General features: G+C 39.3%; 1 protein-coding gene across 7 annotated transcripts in view; it reads left to right on the top strand.

Moving 5' to 3' along the window:
• Positions 1-4,448: 4,448 nt before the first annotated feature.
• The window catches only part of NKTR (natural killer cell triggering receptor), a 58,676-nt gene continuing 41,728 nt past the window's right edge, over positions 4,449-21,396 (top strand). For 3 of the 7 annotated variants that reach the window (XR_013967937.1, XM_080823233.1, XM_080823234.1), the window contains exons 1-2: positions 4,462-4,606; positions 4,792-4,872. Coding sequence is in view for 4 of the 7 variants with exons in the window: in XM_080823233.1 (XP_080679359.1) it covers positions 4,815-4,872 (58 nt within the window). In the remaining 3 variants the exon portion in view is untranslated. Of the gene's footprint in view, positions 4,607-4,791; positions 4,873-21,396 lie in introns of all 7 variants that reach the window. The other 4 variants (XM_080823232.1, XM_080823231.1, XR_013967936.1 and 1 more) reach the window with 3 other exon arrangements.

Below are 21,396 nucleotides of genomic sequence, written 5' to 3'. Positions count from 1 at the left end.
TAAGCAAATAAGACAAAATTACATATGTATCTTCTCATTGGATTCCTTTTCTCTCCTTTTGTTTTAACTTTTTGTTCTAACCCTAAGGACATACAACGTAAAAGTCAATTTGGTAGAGATCCCTGCTTGAGGCTAAACTGTGGGAAAATTGTGATAATCGTATGTCTTTTCTTTAATCTGTTAATATGGTGAATTATAGGAATAGATTCTCTGATGTTGAACTATCTTTGTATTCCTGAGTTAAAGCCAACCTAGGTCATGAACATTTTGGGGTTTAAATGCTGCTAAACTCCATTTCCTAATATTTTGTTTGGATTTTTAAATCCATGTTTATAACGAGATTGGTCTATAACTTTCTTGCCCTATCTTTTTTTGGTATCCGTATCACAAGCTAAGTTAGGAAGCTGTCTTCTTCCGTTTTCTAAAATATTTTAAATGAGAAAAGATTATTGATACTTATGGGTCTGGTAAAATGTGCCCATGAAACAATGTGGAACCTGTGTTTTTGAAAAGGAAGACTGTTCATTCTTACTGATTTTATTATGAGTAATTCCAAAGAAATATAAGAGTAGAGAACATATCTATAAAATCCCCATATACCTGTTACCTAGACACAATAATTGTCAAGAGTTTGCCACATTTGTTTCACTCATTATATCTAAAAAAACTAAGAACATTTTCCTGCATAACCAATATTTCATTATCTTTATCTGCATTATTAGGTACCTAACAAAATTAAGTATATTTCTTGGATTTCACCTAATATCTAGATCATTATCAAATTTCCCATTTGGTTATATCAAAATGTCCTTCACAGTTGTTTGGAAGGAGATTAGGGATTACTAATTCAATTTCTTCAAAAGTTCTAGTTTATTTAGGCCTTCTATTTCTTTGAGTCAATTTTGGTAATTTCTATTTTCTAGAAAATTATGTTTCATCCAAATTTCCCCACTAGCACTCCTGATTAGTTTTGCTAGAGCTCTATCCATTGAAGTGCTAATTGCTAGTGTAATCCCACTCTAAAAGGCTTAACACCCAGAATCATTACCTGAAAATTCCTCCTACAAAGGGTTCTCCAAATTAAACCCGAGTTTGTAAACTGCTTGGATATTATTTTTCTACTACTCTTGATGATGAGGGAGGGGGTATTGAGTCCATCCTTTTGGTGGATGCTAGCCCTAGGCCTGCCTTGTCTCAGTAGTTTCTTCTTCACCTTAACCACAGACCAAATAGCATACCTTATCCTCAAATCATCTGAAATATAATTTCAACTCACAGGACAGAATAAAAGAATTTTGAGCAAGGAGGGAACTTAGAAAGTATTTTGTCCTGCTTATTTTACAGATGAAGAAATTGAACTCCAGGATCAAAGTGATTTGCCCTACATCATATAATCAGTGGCAGGAAAGAAACTTCAGTGGAGTGTCAAGATAAAAATGATTTTCAGGAGATTTAAAATATTTTAAGTACTCCCCAAATTAAGCATTTCATTCCAGAGCTCTAAAGCCAATTTACATTGAAGCCAGCTGCCCAAAGCACAGTAATTACAAATCACTTCCCTGGGCAATGCTCCCCTTCTTTTCCTTTCACAAGTCTTTGTATGAAAGTTAGCTTTACCAACCCATTTCATCTCTGAGTAGGTATGTACATTTCATCTTTTCCAAACCTATAAATAGTTAGCTCGAACAGTGTAAGCAAAATCAGACCCAGGACCACTAGCTTCTCAATTCAGCCTAGGTTACAAAGGTGAAACCCAGGAGACTGTTGCTCTGATAGATACTGTAGACAGAGAGGTAGAACTGGCAACCTCTGACAGGGATAGCACTTTCATGACGGTGCAGAAAGTCTCTGCATTTTACAAGGTGGCACAGATGCAAAAACAGATTAGAAACTACCTAAGTGACCTTGATTTTTAAATTTACTATAAAGCTACAGTAATCAAAACAGTGTGCCACTTCACTCATTAGGATGGCAATTATTTAAAAAAATACAACAGAAAATAACAAGTGTTGGTGAAGATGTTGAGAAATTGAAATCCTTGTGCAATGCTGAAGGAAATGTAAAATAGTTCAGTCACTATGGAAAACAGAATGGCAGTTCCCCATAAAAAACAGAATTATCTTGGGGTGCCTGGGTGGCTCAGTCCCTAAGTGTCTGCCTTTGGCTCAGCAGGGGAGTCCACTTCTCCAACTCTCTCTCCTTCTGCCCCTCTGCTGTCTCTCCCTCTCACTCTCTCAAATAAATAAATAAAATCTTTAAAAAAAAATTTTTTTTAAAGATTTTGTTTATTTGACAGAGAGATAGAGAGCACAAGTAGGCAGAGCAGGAGACAGAGGGAGAGGGAGAAGCAGGCTCTCCACTGAGCTGGGAGCCTGATGCTGGGCTCAATCCCAGGATCCTGGGATCATGACCTGAGCTGAAGGCAGATACTTAACCGACTGAGCCACACAGGTGCCCTTAAAAAAAAAAAAATTTAAAACAGCTTATGACTTATGACATACCAATTCTACTTCTGGGTATATGCCCAAAGGAATTGAAAGAAGGATCTCAGAGATATTTACACACTCATCTTGACAGCAGCATTGTTCACAATAGCCAAATGATGGAAGCCACCCAAGTGTACATCTGCTGATGAATGGATAAAGAAATCATGGTATATTCATACAACAGAGTATTATGTAGCCTTAAAAAAGGAAATCCTCCAATATGTGAGAACACCGATGAAACTTGGGAATATTATGCTAAGTGAAACAAGTCAGACACCAAAGGACACATATTGTATGATTCCATTTAACACGTGGTAACTAAAACAAACTGTTAGTTAGAAGCAAAGAATAAAAAAGAGTGGTTGCCAGGGGATAAATCTGCTTTACAACATTGGGCTATTGATAAAAATACCATATTGTACACTTGAAAATCTGTTAAGGTGGGGGGAGCTGGGTGGCTCTGTGGGTTGGGATCCAGCTGTAAGCCCAGTGCCAAGCTCCCTACTCAGTGAGGAGTCTGCTTGTCCCTCTCCCTCTGCTCTTCCTGCTACTCACTCAAGCACTCTCAAATAAATAAATAAAATCTTAAAATCTGTTAAGAGGGTAGATCTCATATAAAGTGTTCTTACCATAATAAATTAAAAAAACAAAAAAAAAGGAGAGTGGTTGCCTGAGGCTGGGTAGAGAGAATGCAGTTATTGTTTAATGGATACAGAGTTTCAGTTTTCCAAAGTGAAAAAATTTCTGTGGCTAGATGGTGGTGTTAATTGCACAACAATGTGAATGTACTGACTCTGAACCCTACACTTAAAAAGAGTTAAATGATAATTTTGTTATTGTGTATTTTACAGTTTTAAGAAAATAACTTAAAAACAAAAACAAAACAGTTTGGCCCTAACATAAAGATACATAGAACAGTTAACAAAATAGAGTCCAGAAACAGCAACACAGAAAGCTAAGGTAATTCAACAAACAAAAGGCAGGGTTCTTTTTTTCTTTTTTTGCTTGTTTCGTTTTTTTTGTTTTTGTTTTTGTTTTGTTTTGTTTTGTTTAAACAAATGGTGGTGGAACTCCTCTATGTTTTCATACGGGGAACAAAAACAAACAAAAAAAAACGAACCGCAACCTCTACCTGACACCACAATGAAAAATTCCAATAGATTTTAGACTTACACGTAAAAGTTCTAGAGGAAAACACAGGAGAAAAATTTCCAGGAGTTTGGAGTAAGCAGAGATTTCTTAGCACAGAAAAAGCAAACCATACGAAAAACTGATCAAGTAACTTCACTAAAATTAACTGCTTTGCACAAACCACCATCAAAATAATGAAACGACCCAGCCCAGGAGAAAATACTCGGAATTTTATATAACAGAAGATTTGTATTTAGAACATACACGTATCACCTGTTTAACAAAACATTTGTACTCTGAACTCCCGCATTCAATGGTAAGACGAACACGAATACAACGTGGGCAAAGGTCTTGAACTGACTTCACAAAAGATGAATGGGCTTGAACAAAGACTGTCCCTGCGATGCTGACTCCAGAGAGAAGACGGACGCACACCTAAGGCCTTTGAAGTGAAACAGTCTAAGAGGAAGAGAGTGTCATAACTACGCCTTGAGAAAACGAAAACAGGCCAAACGATCCTTCTGTTCACTGAACCTCGACTTCCTTTCTCACGGCTAGCTCGCAGGTGTAGACAACACGGAAGCATCGCGATACCGGAAAATGCACGAACACTCACGGATCTTGAGGGAGGACCAGAGGAATCAGAGAGCGCAGGCGTGATCAGTGCGCCCGGATTGGGCGACTGACTCTAATGCGAGGAAAGGGGCGGGGCAAAAGAAGACTAGCTCAGGTATAGGAGCGCCGGGCTAGAAGCTCCTCGGGAGCTCCCAGACACGCCCACTTGCGCGCGCACTCTTCGGTTAAACACCCCCTTCGAGGCTGTGCTCTCGCGGTATTTGTCCCCGACTCTCGCGGGGTTTAGCGTGGCACCGGGAGGCCGGCCCGGGGGAGGGGGTGGTGGTCGGTTAGTGGCGTTGGGCTCCGGCCGCCGCGGTGGCAGCGCTTTTTCCTCCGCTCACGGAGAGCTGCTCAGGCTGGAGGCCAACCAGGTGAAGAGCTCGCCCGCATGTGTGTGCGCACTCTTTGGGAGTCGGGAGGCCCGGGGCTGGAGGGAACCCAGGCTCGGCCTCCCGTGGTATCGCGACAGGCCGGCGCGAGGCGATCGTGGCGCGGGCTCCGCCCCAGCCCCCGCCCTAGCTCCCGCCCTGATCGCTTTCCTCCCCCTTTCTCGTAGCTCTTGCCGCCGCCTCGGTCGCGATGGGGGCGCAGGACCGGCCGCAGTGCCACTTCGACATCGAGATCAACCGGGAGCCGGGTGAGCGGGAGACTGGGCTCCTGCGGGGGCCTGGACCATCCTTGGGGGAGGGGAGGGGTCTACTCTCATCAACCCTCCCCCAACCCTTTTTGGGAGCGGGTAGGAGCAGTCAGCACTACCTTTGCTCCTGAGCGAAAATTATTGGGAGAGGAGAGCGGCCAGAATCCGCCACTCCCATCCCACTCAGGGTCCGGGTCTCGCCCTCCGAAGCCCCTTGCCGGGACGGTCACGCCTTGCACCCCCGGACTGACTGTTCGTACCATCCCTGGCGCCAAAGGGAAAGGGTGCAATCTGTCTCGGACTTTTTCTGTCTCAGTGTCTCTAAGGGGACAATCACTCCAATTCCTATTTCTGGTATTTTTCTCTGCTGTGAGGTTTGGATTCGTATATTCTGTATTTCCTAATTCTTATGTGTCAGTAGGTTAACTCCCACCTCTATTTTTCCTTAAGTATCTTTAGCCAGAATTTCTTGGTTCATGGGGAAACGACTTAGTGAAAGTCTATGTGATAAAGCGAAGTATTCTGTACCAACAGAGACTTGTAGCACGCATGCATTTATCCAGCCATTCCTTAATATATATTACTGAAAATAAAATATTTTCTTCTAAATGGTAGTTGTTTCATTTTGAATAGCAGAGCCTGCCGGGTTCTGAACTGTTTTCTTAACCCTTTTTTTTTTTTTTTTTTTTTTTTGGTATCTGTGACAGAAGCTTTAGTTGGAAATAAATATGCAGTCTTTGTGTAGCATCTTGTCCAGCAGATTCTTATTGAGAGCCTGCTACTGTCCAAGACTCTGGGGATGTAGCAATGAATAAACCAAAGGACTCTCTTCTTTGTAGTTTGTATTCTTCTGGGGGAAAACAGACCATAAACAAGGGGAAAAAAATACAGTGGCTTGTAGTAGGGGTACTGTTTTAATATGTTGGTCAGAAAAGGCTGTTTTGAGATGACAGGCAAACATCTGAAGCAGAGGAGGGGGTAAGCCTTCCTGGATGTCTTTGATGAGCGTTTCTGGCCAAGGAAGTTAGTACAAAGGCACTGAGGAGGGAGTGTGCTTTGGTGTTTGAAGAACTGCCAGAAGCCCAGGGTGGAGTAGAGGAGGGATGAGAGTAGCAGGAAATGGCTATAGACCACAGTAGGGACTTTTGACCCTGTGAGATAAGATATGGAAGGATTTTGAGCAAAGAAATGTTGCGATCTTAGAAATATGGTTGCATTCTCTGTGTTTAATATTTTGAGCCTTGATGGATTTTTTTTTTTTAAGATTTTATTTATTTGACAGAGAGCACAAGCAGGCAGAGAGGCAGGCACAGGCAGAGAGAGAAGCAGGTTCCCCACCGAGCGAGAAGCAGGCTCCCCACCGAGCAAGGAGCCCGATGTGGGGCTCGATCCCAGGACCCTGAGATCATGACCTGAGCCAAAGGCAGCGGCTTAACCCACTGAGCCACCCAGGCGCCCCTGAGCCTTGATGGATCTTAGTCCTTACCCTGTAGTGAGTCCGTGCTTCAGATAACAGGGCTTACTTTTTTTAAGAATTAAAAATAGCAAATTGAACATATTAAATAAAATAAAAAAGCTATTTCCCACTGTCAAAAAAAATTAAAAATAGACTCATGAAAAGTATTCATATCCTAGATTTGGAAATAACCTTTGTTATGAAAAATCTCCAGAATATGTTTGTTAAATGTAGAATGAATTTCATGCTTATACTGTTCTGCGTTAAACCAGTTGATAATTGGCAATTTCATATGGTTCAATCTCCTATATAATACTTAAAGCACTTTTCAGTATATTACCTAAATAGTAGGTACTTGATTTTTACACAACTTTTAAGGATCACTTCAGCTGTTTGAAGTGAGGTACCCTGCTTTGTAGGATTTAACCATTGGTAAGTCTGTCATTGAGTACTTAGCCAAGTGATATTCTTGACTTCTTGTATTGTTAATACTTTACTTACTGTAAATACAAAGTAGTATCAAAGATCCTTTAGGAGTGACCATAATGACCACATTAATGAGAGATCAAGAAGTACTGATAGGGGGCACCTGGGTGGTTCAGTTGGTTAAGCAACTGCCTTCAGCTCAGGTCATAATCCTGGAGTCCTGGGAGTGCTCCATGGGGAGATCCCTGCTCAGCAGGGGGTCCGCTTCTCCCTCAGATCCTCCCCTTCTCGTGCTTTCTCATTCTCTCTCTATATAAGTAAAAATTTTTTTTAAGATTTTATTTATTAATTTGACAGAGAGTGACAGCGAGAGAGGGAACACAAGCAGAGGGGGTGGAAGAGAGAGAAGTAGACTTCCTGCTGAGTAGGGAGCCGGATGCGGGGCTCATCCAGGATGACCTGACCCCAAGGCAGACGCTTAACAACTAAGCCACCCAGGCGCCCCTCAAATAAGTAAAATCTTAAAAAGTTCTGATAGAAATTGAGTTGAATGCAGCACAGTATGTATTGTTTTCCATTACTATCCATGGAAATTTGTATGTTTTACAGTAAGTTATCAAGGCTTTTGAATTACCAAATGGGTTTTAAGTATGTATTAGAAGAGGAAAAGTGTCTATATAGAGGGTTTTTCTCTGTGAATCCAATAAGTTGGTTTCTATTTGAAATAATTCCAGGACTATACTTGAGGATTTTTTTTTTTCAGAAGGTTTTTAAATAAGGTTTTGATTTCTTCAGTAGTTGCAGAACTGTTCATCTTATTTCTTCTTGAGTGAGTTTATCTGTGGGATATGTAGTGATAGCTCTTCTTTCGTTCCTAATATTGATAATCTGTGCCCTTTGTCTTTTTTCCTTGGTCTCTGGCTAGAGGTTTATCACTGTCATACTTATTATCATTTCAGAAAACTAAATTTTGGTTTTGTTGATCTTTTTCCCCTATTTTCTTCCAGTTTTAATGATTTCTGCTCTTCATATCTTTTCTGTTGCTTGGTTTGGGTTGCTTTGCTCTTTTTCTAGTTTCTTTAAGTGGAAATTTGTATTGTTGACTTGAGACCCTTTTCCAGTATAAGGATTTAATTCTATAAATTTCCTTTATATTCAGGACCCCACAAATTTTGACATATTGTTCATTTTCTTTCAGCTCAGAATATTTTGTTTTCCCTTGAGGCTTAGTCTTTGGCTCAAGAATTATTGAGAAGTGTTTTAATTTCAAAGTACTTGGCTGTTTTGCAGTTTTTGTGTTAATGGTTTCTACTTTAATTCCATTATGGTTGGAGAACACACTTTATATGATTTCAGTTCTTCTGAATTTATTAAGGTTTGATATGTTCTATTTTAGTGAATTTCCCATGTGCACTTTAAAAGAATATATATTCTGCTGTTTTCCTGTGGAGTGTCCTATAAATGTCAACTTGAGTCAGTTGGCTAATAGTGTTGTTCAGTTCTTCCATATCCTGGCTGATTTTTTTGTCTTCTTGTTCTATTGTTTATCAAGAGAGGAATATCGAAGTCTCCGTCGATAATTGTGGATTTATTTCTTCTTTCAGTTCTGTTAGTTTTTGCTTCATTTTTTTTGAGGCTCTCTTGTTAGGTGGATGCATACCCATTTAGGATTGTTATATCTTCCTAACGAATTGACCCTTTTATTGTTATGTAATGACCCTTGTTATTCCTGGTAATTTTTCTTGCTTGGAAACCTGCTTTGTCTGATATGAATACTGCTACTTCATTTTTTTGTTAGTGTTTATCTGGTATGTTATTTTCTATCCTTCTACTTTTAACTTATATTTAAAGTGTGTTTCTTGGGGTACCTTGCTGGCTCATTTGGTGGAGCATGAGGCTCTTGATCTCGGGATTGTGAGTTCAAGCCCCATGTTGGATGTAGAGATATTAGAAAATAAAATCTGGTGCACCCGTGTGGCTCAGTCGGTTGAGTCTCCAGCTCTTGAATTCAGCTCAGGTCATGAGCTAGTGGGGCTCTGCATTGGGTGTGGAGCCTGCTTGGGATTCTCCTTCTCCCTGTCCCTCTGCTCCCCGCCACCCCCCCCCCAAAAAAAACCTTGAATAAATAAAGTGGGTTTCTACAGATGGTAAATAGATGGGTCTTGTTTTTTTAACCCATTCTCATAATCTTTTAATCAGTATATTTAGGCTTTTACACTTAATGCAGTTATTGTTTATTTGGATTTATCTTAATTGTTTTTGCTTCCTCTGTTTTTTTGCATTCTGGATTATTTGAATATTTTTTAGTATTTCTTTTAAATTTTTCTGTTGACTTTTCGATGATCTTTATATGGTTTTTTTAGTGGTTGCTTTAGAGATTATAATATATATCCTTGGCTTTTCACAGTGTACTTAGAATTAATATTTTACCACTTCAGGTGAAATATTGAAACCATCCCACCATGTAATAACCCTTTACAGTCTTATGTTGTATTGGCCATATGTATTACATCTACAAACATTGAAAGCTTTTGCTTTCTTTCTTTCTTTTTTTTTTTTAAAGATTTTATTTATTTATTTGCAAGGTGTCCCAAGGACTGGCTTCTTCTTCTTTTTTTTTTTTTTTAAGATTTTATTTATTTATTGAAAGCTTTTGCTTTCAAACGTCACACATACTAGCTTAAGAGGAGGAAAAAATACTCTCATTATTGACTCACATGTTTACATTTCTGATTCTTTTTTGTTCATTTCTGAAGTCTTAGGTTCCCTCTGGTATCGTTTCCCTTTCACCTGAAGAATTTGTTTAAAGCATTTCTTTCAGAGCAGAACTTTGGCAATAAGTTCTCTTTATTGGTTTTCTGGTTTTGGTTTTTCACCGGAGAGTTTTACTTTGCCTTTCTTCTCTCTCTCTTTTTTTTTTTTTTTTTAAGATTTTATTTATTTATTTGACAGACAGAGATCACAAGTAGGCAGAGAGGCAGGCAGAGAAAGAGAGAGGAGGAAGCAGGCTCCCTTCTGAGCAGAGAGCCCAATGCAGGACTCGATCCCAGGACCCTGGGATCATGACCTGAGCTGAAGGCAGAGGCTTTAACCCACTGAGTTACCTGGGTGCCCCTCTTCTCCTTTTTTTTTTTAAAAGTAGGCTCCACGCCTAGCATGGAGCTCAACAAGGGGCTTGAACTCACCACCCTGCGATCAACACCTGAGATCAAGGATCAGATGCCTAACCGACAGAGCCACCTAGGCACCCCAACTTTGCCTTTATTCTTGAAAGATATGTTCAGTAGTTACAGAATTTTGGGTTTATGGTTACTTTTTTTTAGCACTTGAAAAATGTTCCTTCTGGTCAGTTTGGTTTCTGATAAGAAATCTGTAGTCATGTAAATTTTTGTTGCCCCATATGTAATGTGTTGTTCTGGTGTGACTGCTTTTGAGATTTTTGCTTTGTCTTTAGATTTCAGCAGTTTTATTGTGATGTGTGTGGGTGTGAATTTCTTTGGTTTATTCTCTTTGGGGTTTCTGATCTTCTTGAATCTTTGTCTTTTGTGAAATTTAAGACGTTTTTTGCAAAATATAAGACATTTTCAGCTACTGCTTCTACAGATAGTTTTCTGTCCAACACTCTTTTTCCTCTCTTTCCAGGACTTTGAAGACACAAATAAATCTTTTGATGTGTTTTTTGAAGTCTGAGGCTTTGTTCAGTTTTTATTTTTGTCTTTTTTTCCTCTCTGTTTTGCACATTGAATAATTTCTATTAATTGGTCTTAGGTTCACTTTTTCCTCTGTCATCTTCATTGTATTGTTGAGCCCATCTCGTGAATTTTTAATTTTGACCATTTTATTTTTTTAATTTCGTTGTGGTTTTGCTTGAGATTTTGTTTTTCCATTCATTTTAAGAGTATTTGTACTTAACGTAGTGTGGTTGAAATAGCTGCTTTAAAGTCTTTGTCTAGGGGTGTTTGGGTGGCTCAGTCAGTTAAGCATCTGCCTTCAGCTAAGGTCATGATCCTGGAGTCCCAGGATTGAGTCCTACATTGGGCTCCCTGCTCATTGGGGAGTCTGCTTCTTCCCCTGCCCCTCATCCCGCTCTTGTGCTCTCTCTCACGCTGTCTCTCTCAAATAAATAAATAAAATCTTTAAAGTCTTCGTCTAACCATTTCTAGCATCGGTATTATCATAGAGTTGCTGTTTTTGCCCTTTCCTTATGGAATATGAGATTTTCATCGTTCTTTAAATGACAATAAATGTTGAATTGTATCTCGGACATTTTGTGTATTATGTTACATGATCCCGGGTCTAGTTTAAATCCTGTGGAGAGCCCTCACTGTTGGTGATGATGATGATTCTATAGCAGGCAGTCAGGCTGGTTAGGTTTAGCCGGCAACCACCTTCTGCTGTTTAGAGTCAGATCCACACATGCATAATGCATGGATGAGCCCTGGAGTTCATAACACCATGGGACTGTTTTCTTGAGGGAGCTCCCTCTTCTTTGAGATTTCCCCAATATATTCTGGCTCTTAGGGACTCCCTTTTGTGGTCATCCAGCCAGAAAGCCAGGGTTTTAGTTTCCTTACTCTACCATGTGCTTCTTATAAATATGTCTGTCTCTGAGGCTAAGTAGCAAGAGAATAGAGAGTTAAAGAGCAGCAGGGATTCTTCTGTGCTCTTGGGAGCACAGTTCCTCTAGTCAGAAGGATTCTTTGCCTCCCTTGAAGTTTTATGTGCTTGCCTGGTCACCACTGTTCTTGCCACTATCCCTGTGGAATTGCCTAGGAGCTAGAACTAGAGAAGGGAAAGAATGGAAAGAGATTTCCCCCATTCACTGTCACCTGTAGGCGTCCCTTTCCTCAGAGCTCTTCCTGTACCCAGAGTGCAGTTCCGGGTTTCAGATTGCTTTTGATTCCCAGCCACGAGATAAGGTAGGAAAACAAATTTCATTACCAATTCGGTGGACTTTTTTTGTTACTTCCCCAGTCTGCCTGCTTCCATTTTTTTTTTTTTTTTCAGTGCTTAGATAATTGTTCCATGCTTTCTGTCCAAGGTTTCTTAGTTGCTTTCAGTGAGAAAGGTAGGGTGGAGTATATTTATTCCTTTTTTATTAAACCTGGAATTCCGTATACATTTCTAAAAATGTTAACCGACACAAATTAGCCAGTCATTTTTCATTGTCTTTACAAATAAGCTCTTGTTTTCTGAAGGCATTACTTTTTGTATGAAATGTGGTACTCAGTTTGGAAGTGTGTGTGTATATATATGAAATCCTCATTGGCAACTTCATTTTTCTGACAGACTTAACCTTAATCTTCTCTGGTTAAATGTTCTCTAGGTTTGTTAGTGAGAGCCTCCCAGGGTGGGCATGAAATAGTAATCTTGTTTTTCCCTCGTTGGTGCCTCAGAAGCTTCCGTTTCCCTTGCCATATCATTCAGATCCTTGTACTAAGAAACTGGAGTCCAAGGAACCAGGTTTTAGATATATCTACTAATACACTGATTTAATCCAGGTTAGTCAAGAATGGCCATTATGGGTTTTTTAAGTACGTACCAGGGAGTCATCAGTAAGTTAAGTGAGGGCCATAGGTTACCTTTATCACAACCTTGCTACGAGGGTACACCAAAAGTCGCATTTTATCATATGTAAACATTAGCAAACAAGTATGCCCACACATAAGAAAAAAAAAAGTTCTGTAAGTTTGATGGTGTCCCAGTTCTGTTTTCTTTCAGCACTCCTGGCACTTCTTATGTGAAAGATTCCTGCTCTTGAATATTGTCCTGCAAATGTTTGTCAGGTACCAGAATACTGTAAACATGTGGCTAGCCTCGGGATTTTTTGGTAGACCCAACCTCCAGTTGGGTTCTACTCCAGTCGGTGACCCTCCAGATTCCTTTGTCCTGTTAATGTAAGGGTATGGAATAGCTCCAGATATTTTTGTTCTGTCTGTATATCACTAATTCCGAACATCACTGATTTACTAGTAAAAACCCATTTCTAACGTGCCTGTTGCTAATAATAAAGCCCCAGGTTGATCAGAGATAAAGATAGCAAAAGTATTTTTAGTAGCCATCTCTGAGGTTTGGCCTTTGATTCTCACTTTTAGAGGGTATTTCTTTCTGGTTAAAGTTTAATTTAAAAACTCATCATTCATTTATTTTTTTTTTCTCATGATTCCTTTACATCAACATTTATGTAAGGTATTTCAAAGTAAATTATAGTTATATTACATTATAGTAGTAAAATGATGTAGGCCTTTTGTTTTTAAATTGCAAGATGGCTTTCATTAGGCCCTAGGGTGTCAGACACCCATTTGTTCACTCTGATGACACAACAGATAAAATTCACAAGCAGTCAAGAAAACCTGTCTTCTATACCAGACAAAAGTGAGATTTGCAAAAATGTAAAATGATGACACATTAAAACTTCTTGTTCATTTTTGAAAATATAAATTATTAAAAATATTTATGCTGGGGCATCTGGGTGGCTCAGTGGGCTAAATCCTCTGCCTTCTGCTCAGGTCATGATTCCGGAGTCCTGGGATCGAGCCCCGCATCGGGCTCTCTGCTTGGCAGGGAGTCTGCTTCCTCCTCTCTCTCTGCCTGCCTCTCTGCCTGCTTGTGATCTCTGTCTGTCAAATAGATACATAAATAAAATCTTAAAAAAAAAATTTGTGTTAAAATATAATGAGTTTACTTTATTGAAAACTGATTAATATTGAAGTTTCTCCATTTTAATTTCTATTATGGTAAATATCAATAGATACAACCCATACAAAAAATCTTTAAGTTCCTCAGTAATTGTTAAGAATATAGAGGGGTGGGGCACTTGGGTGGTTCAGTTGGTTAAGTGGCTGCCCTTGGCTTAGGTCAGGATCTCAGGGTCCTGAGATCAAGCCCCCAGATCAGGTTCCCTGCTCAATGGGAAGTCTGCTTCTCCCTCTCCCTCTGCTTGTGTGCTCTCGCATTCTCTCTCAAATAAATCAAATCTAAAAAAAAATATATGGGGGGGGGTTCCAAAACAAAAAGTTTGAGAACTGCTGTTCCAGACACATGCTTTCACAGAATGCAAGCATTGGGCTTTATCTACAGATGTTTTGAACTTTTCTTTTGGCTATTATTTCACATTTATAAGAAGCTGAAAAATAAAATTAGTAAAAATCACCCATCTGTCCTTTATACAGAATCACCTCTTAACATTTTATTCCATTTGCTCACTTTTTCAGCACATGCAATTTTTTCTGAATCATCTGAGGGTAGGTTACCTACATCATGGCTCTTTTCTCATAAATACTTCAGTGTATTTTATTTAGCATATTTGTTTAGAATTGAGATGTTGCATAAGTGCAATGTAATTATCAACTTTATAAATTTGCATTGATGTGATACTTTAATCTACCATCTCTGTGTTCCTTCCATTTTTGTGATTGGGCCTAAAGAGTCAATTATGGCATTCATTCTCTTCCAATACAAAATCTAGTCTAGCATCAGATACTACATTTAGCTGCCATGTCACTTTATTCTCCATTTTTATACCTTTTTTCTATTTTTTTCTTTTATGACATTGACATTTTAGAGAAATACAGTGCCATTCCTCTTTTTTTTTTTTTTTTTTTTGAAGATTTTATATATTTATTTGACAGAGCACAAGCAGAGGGAGAGGGAGAAGCAGGCTTCCCAGTGAGCAAGGAGTCCGATGGCGGGGCTCGATCCCAGGACCTGAGATCATGACCTGAGCCGAAGGCAGTCATTTAACAGACTGAGCCACCCAGGTTCCCCGAAGTTTGTTTTCAAAAGTGATAACCAGGGTATTTCTTTAGAGGAATGATTGGCTTTGGAATTTTTTTTTTTTTTTAAATGTAGGCCTCAGAGCAATATTATAAAAACCTGGCAATTCATCAAAATAGATAAAAATGGATAAAGATAAAATATATGATAGGGACGCCTGGGTGACTCAGTTGGTTAAGCAACTGCCTTCGGCTCAGGTCATGATCCTGGAGTCCCAGGATTGAGTCCCACATCGGGCTCCCTGCTTGGCAGTGAGTCTGCTCTCCCTCTGAGCTCTCCACTCTCACACTCTGTCTCTCAAATAAATAAATAAAAATAAACTTAAAAAATATATATGATAGATAAAAATATATATTTGAAATTGGTGTTAATACTTCACTGGTTAAAATTCGCGTGGATCCAGGAAACAATTGAAAATGGAGTACTGCTTGTGACTTTGGACAAGCCACCTGACCTCTTTGTAGAATGGAAATACTATCAGTTTTGTCTTAATGTGGCTCTAAAGATAGCACAGCAAAATTTGCTTATATTCAGAATTTCCCTTTAATCATCAGACTCATCATATTTAAGATAGTTTCTACTTTGAGAGTGAGGCATGTGGGGATCTGGTATGTACTAAGGGAACAGGAGAAAGCCATCTGCCATCTCAACCTCACCTGGTCCTGAGCTTGTGAATAGAGGGACTGGATGCAGTGGTCTCCACTATTTAGAAGATTTCCCTTTTTGTATACTCAGAAATTAAATAGGACTCCAGTGTAGTAATGCCTGTGTAGTAAAGTTGTTGGGAAGAATAATAAAATAATACAACCAGCTACCTTACAGATTATATTTTTGTAACATGAATTTATTGTGATGGCATGGATTAATTGAGCACGGTTTGATTCTTTTTTTTTTTTTTTAAGATTTTTGTTTATTTACTTGACAGAGAGAGATCACAAGTAGGCAGAGATGCAGAGAGAGAGGGGGAAGGAGCACGGTTTTAATTAGGCAGACTGCCGTTTTTGTTTTAACAATCAGATAACAAGGTAGGGAGCTAGTCCTATAGGAAACAAAGGCAATTGAGCAGCACTGCTCTTCTATGTTATTCGTGTCTGTCCTAACTAATCTGAAAAACCACCAGAAGGATTATGCTAGTGAGAGTGCTGGGAAAAGGGGACAGAGTGAGGTGTGATCAGTTGTAGGATTTCCACAGTGATGTTGAAGTTTTACAGTGTACGCTTATAGCTAAAAACATGCCTTTATTAGTGATACTCCTAACGAAAAAAATCATTCTTAACTGCAATCTTAAATTCCCTTGTCTCCCACCTCCCATTTTCCCATAGAAATCATTGTTTATATATGTGATTTTTGATAATGCAGTGTTTCTTTAAATGCTATCGTGTTACTTGCAGAGCAGACTGTTACTTGTAAAGAATCTGGCATGGTATCTGACATGATTTTTTTTTTTAAGTTGCTTTAATTATTGTGTGTGCATGAACATGAGCATGTACCCTGAGTCGAGTACATGGCTTTCATATTAAGGTATTTAGACAGACCTTTGTAAAGATTAAGCCTTTTTTTTCACATTTTAGGAAAAAGACTTGTTTCAGGTTTCTGTAAGCAAAAGGGTTTGGTGTGGTTTCTTGCCCTTTTTTTGTTTGTTCGTTCATTCATTCAGAAATTGGGCCTGAAGAATCCAGTAATAACACCAGGCCTGATTGCATGGTTTTGAAGGCAGACACATGGGTTTTTATGGGGACTTTGAGAGGAGAAAGTTGACTTCATAGCACCTTCCTTTCCCTCCCCTTTCTCTTCCTCAACCCCAGTTGAAATATACAAACATTTTTTCCCCTTTTCTGCCTTTAACATAAGATGGCTGTTCCTTGTCTACCTCGTACCTCCTACCACCCCACCCCCCTTGAATCCCTGTGCTTGTCTGTTACTTTTCTACCTTTGTTGATATTTGTCAGTGTTGTTGCCAGGGAATTGTGACTGGCATTAGTGGTATGAACTAGCTGTCCAGTACCATTCCTTACAGTTCTCTTTTGCACAGCATGTACGGAGTCTTAAAACTTCCCAGAATATATCTTTCAACCTGAATCCTTGGTAGAACTTAGCACTTACACAGATGGTCAGGTGTTCATTAAACACTTATCTTACTGGGAATAAAAGCAGATGGAAACTAAAAAGATTTCTTTAAATTGGCAGAAAAAAGCTCAGGCTAAAAAGGGGAAGACTTGGGTGACTGACAAAGTTATCTAGAACTGAGGTAATGCTTTCAAAATTATCTCAGAAATTGCATTCAGAACCACTAGCTGTGAATGCCTGACTGTATGCCTTGCTACAGGTAGTCCCCTATTTTAGTTTGTGTTCCAAGAGACTGTGTCTTAAGTAGATTGCTATTTGGTGAAATCCCAAATTCCTGTTTCCAGTCCGTACAGACTTGCACAAATCACTGAAGCCTTATTCTTAATTAGGTAATTTGTGTGAGTAGAGGGCATAAAAAGGGTAGATCTCTGTATTCAGGTTGGGTACCCCATATGATGGGGAAAAGGGAAGAGTTAAGTCCCTAAATTAAGCTCCAAGAAGGGATCCGCATAGGTAATGTAATTAATACGAAGACCCTGACGTTTTCATCAGAAACTGCAGTGACATTAGCAGTTTGGAAGTTACCCAAGCAGACAGCCCAGATGGTGTGAACTACTACAGCTTCTGCTCTCTGTATGTCTCCCTGCTCTTACCTAGCTGTTGTCATCACCTGAAAAACTTGGTGTTTTTTCTAGAAGTCTGATTCTGGGAGTAGAAGAAGGAGACTGTGAAGAGCAGAAATAAACCGAGGGTACCTAGCTTCTGCCCCAAGACAATCATCTTTCCCAGAGAGCCTGAAATTTTCCACTTAACTGTTATATGTGAACTGCAGTTCTGTTATACTGAAGTAAATGAGATCAGTTTGGGGTTAATAAGCATCTCCTTTTAAAGAATGCTATCATTTCTAAGAAGATTTGTTTTTATACATGACCTGAACTTCATGCAACAAGACTCCTTTCTTTAATTGCTCAATGAGAGAGCCAGTCCAGGAGTGTGTGTGGGGCAAGGGAAAGTCAGTGATGTTACAACCTAGGAAGACAGCTGAGTATATTGGAAGGAGCACTGGTTGAGGACTCAGAAGACCAGGATCTCGCTCTGCTCATTTCTATATAGGTGGCCTTTGATAAGTCTCATTATTAATAGCTATGATAATACTAGTATATGTATGTGTGTGTGTGTGTGTGTGTGTGTGTGTGTGTGTATGTAAATTTTTTTTTTTTTTTTTAAGTAGGCTCCATGCCCAGTGTAGAGCCCAGCTCAGGGCTTGAACTCAACCCTGAGATCAAGACCAGACCAGAGCTGAGATTGAGAGTTGGATGCTTAACCGACTGGGCCACCCAGGTGCCCCAAAACCATGTATTTTTAGGTTGCCTTAGTCCACACAATATTATGATGTGAGATTTATACCCATTTTACAAGTGAGGAGACTCAGAGAGACTATTTGATCCAAGATCATATAGCTAGAAATTGAAAGCCAGGTCTCTAGCCTAGGTTTTCTTTTTATTATACCATGGCTGCTGTGCAAAACCTAGGAGTTAGTGTTGTGACATTCTTTTTTTTTTTTTTTTTTTAAGATTTTATTTATTTATTTGACAGAGAGAGACACAGCGAGAGAGGGAACACAAGCATGGGGAGTGGGAGAGGGAGAAGCAGGCTTCCTGCAGAACAGGGAGCCGGATGCGGGGTTCAATCCCAGGACCCTGGGATCATGACCTGAGCTGGAGGCAGACGCTTATACGACTGAGCCACCTGGGCACCCCAGTGTCGTGATATTCCTTGAAGAGCAGATTGGAGGGGAGTGCTGAGTCCTAGGGTACATTAGGATATTTGTTGGCCAGGGAGTGGAGCACCTGAGATGGGAAGGTTGGATATGGCAGTAGGGAACTCTTAAACAAAAAAGTATTTCTGAAATGTATTTTCCATTATCATTGTATACAGGAAATGAAAAACTCCTTTTACTTCTTCCTCCCTTCCTAGAATTTTAGCTAATACTCTTAGTTGTTTGCTTAATTACATCAAAATTATGGAACAGGTAGGCTTTCTTGGCTGTCCAAGAAGTAAGTGTAAGTAAGTGTAAGTGGTGAACTTAATCACCACTTACAACACTGTTTGTTAGAAAATGTTTCCCATATTCCAAACCACCAATTTAAAGATGGTTTTTTAAACATGTAAGATTTAAAATGGAGATTGCCAGTGTTTATGAATGACACATTAGGAAAAGAAAGGAATATTACAGTCATTAAAGCTGATTTGCAAGTTCTAAACTATGTGACCCGAACTCTTGCTGCATCTGTTTGGCACATTTTAAGCTGAAAAGGGCTTCATTGTTTTTTCTGTTAGTAAAAATAGTACATGCTCGTTATAAAAATTCCAGTAATATTTAAAAAGTTAAACCTGCCTTAAAATCCTGCCATGGAGAGGTAATCACAACCTTTTCTGAACATTTTTTCAATTTAATTTATTTTTTCAGTGTTCCAAGATTCATTGTTTGTGCACCTCACCCAGTGCTCTATGCAATATGTGCCCTCCTTAATACCCACCACCAGGCTCACCCATCCCCCCACCCCCGCCCCTCTAAAACCCTGAGTTTGTTTCTCAGAGTCCACAGTCTCTCATGGTTTGTCTCCCCCTCCAGTTTCCCCCAATGCCCTTCTCCTTTCCTTCACCCAATGTCTTCCGTGTTATTCCTTATGCTCCACAGTAAGTGAAACCATATGATAATTGACTTTCTCTGCTTGACTTATTTCACTCAGCATAATCTCCTCTAGTCCCGTCCATACTGATACAAAAGTTGGGTATTCATCTTTTCTGATGGAGGTGTAATATTCCATTGTATATACTGGTTCATACGCAATTTTTAAAAATAGTGTATGCTACATACTGTTCTGGTCCTGCCTTTTTCTGTTAAAGAGCGTGTTCTCAACTTTTTTCCGTTTTAATAAATTGAGCTTTATGTGATCACTTTTAGTGGTTATATTGTTTGCTATCATATGAAAATACCTGTATTTGTTAGACTGTATGAAAGTGATGGTTGCTAAACATAAAGGCTGAATAATGGGGGCTTAAATTTAAGATAGAAATTTTTCTGTTACATGGCTCCCAGCAGATCCAGCCTGATGGTATCAGGGATCCAGCCTTTTTTTGTCTTGTTTAATAACTCTGTCTTAGGGTAGATGGCTGGATGAAGCTCTTACCTGAAAAATTCAAGTTGGATAAATACAGATGAAATGATGGAATTAGAAGAAACATTTTGCTCAGTTTGATTGGTTTGGGAAAGGATCATCAATGGCCAAACCATTGGGTGAAAAGTTGTTACAGAACATGGTATGCTCTTAAGTTTCAGAATGTCATTCCACTTACTAGTGTAAAAGTGGGGGGAAGTTCTTTTATAACTGAGAGATCTGGTTAATATTTCAGCATTGCCAGTAATGTGTCAAACTGATCTGTGCTTCCTGATGGAATGCAAAAAGAAAAAAAATAAGGAATAGAGATGGGGACTGTTCTAGATTAAAAGGGACCAAGGCATGACAACCAAATCAGTGCATAATCTGCAGTTAGAGTCTTGGATTTTAAAAAGAGGTATGGGGAGCCTTCGTGGCATTGTTGGTTATGCCTCAGACTCTTGGTTTCAGCTCAGGTCATGATCTCAAGGTGGTGGGATTGAGGAACTGTGTTACGCTCCACGCTCGGCAGGGATCTCTGCTTGGGATTCTCTCTGTCCTTCTCCCTTTGCCTGTCTCCCCCCTCTCTCTCTCTCTAAAATAATCTTTAAAAAATAAAAAAGTATAATATAAAGGGCATGTGGAGTCAGTTGGGTAAATTTGAATATGGACTGTATTAGACTGTGGTGTTAATCACTATTAACATGGTGTGGTGATGGTATTGGGGCTAGGTAGGGGAATGCCTTTGTTCTTTAGAAGTATATACAGAAGTAACGAGGGTGAAGCATAACAATGTCTTTAATTTTAAGTTTGAACTGGGGGCGAGGGGCATTGCTTGTTCGTTCAGATAACCTTCAGGGTCATTTTGTTAAATTCCTCTAGAAGTCTCAGTATTTTGGGGGGTTGCAATTAAATGACTGTAGATTACTTTAGAGAAAATTGAACACATTTACAATTTTGAGTCTTGCTGTCTAAAAACAAGGTATGCCCCTCTTTTTATTCAGGTTGCCTTTATGTCTGTCAGGGGTTTGTAATTTTTTTGAGTCCTGCACTGTTACGGCTAAGTGGTTAGAATGTTTTTTATTGGTGTTGTCAATGTGATTTTAACTGTTGTCTTTTTTACTAGTTCTTGTTGATCATAAGATAAATATCAACAATTTTAATGTTTCTGTTAATATTTCAATTTGTTTTTGTAGGTTATTTAGATGTACAGTTATGTTTTTCAAATAATGATAAATTTACTCTTTGTTATGTATACTTCTCATATGGTTCTCTTGTCGGTTGCATTCCTTAGAATTTCTAGAATGCCATTAAACAGTAGCGATGCTAACAAGCACTTTTTTTTTTTTTAAGATTTTATTTATTTATTTGACACACAGAGATCACAAGTAGGCAGAGAGGCAGGCAGAGAGAGAGAGAGAGAGGAGGAAGCAGGCTCCCCGCGGAGCAGAGAGCCCGATGCGGGGCTCGAACCCAGGACCCTGGGATCATGACCCGAGCTGAAGGCAGAGGCTTTAACCCACTGAGCCACCCAGGCGCCCCGCTAACAAGCACTTTTTAACTTGTTCTTACTTTGATGACATTAGTGCTGTACTAATGCTCCACCATTAAACATAATGCTGGCTATTGATTGGAAGG

Source organism: Martes martes, assembly GCF_963455335.1.
Source record: "Martes martes genome assembly, chromosome: 1".
Lineage (NCBI taxonomy): Eukaryota > Metazoa > Chordata > Mammalia > Carnivora > Mustelidae > Martes > Martes martes.
This window is presented reverse-complemented; position numbering and strand designations above follow the sequence as displayed.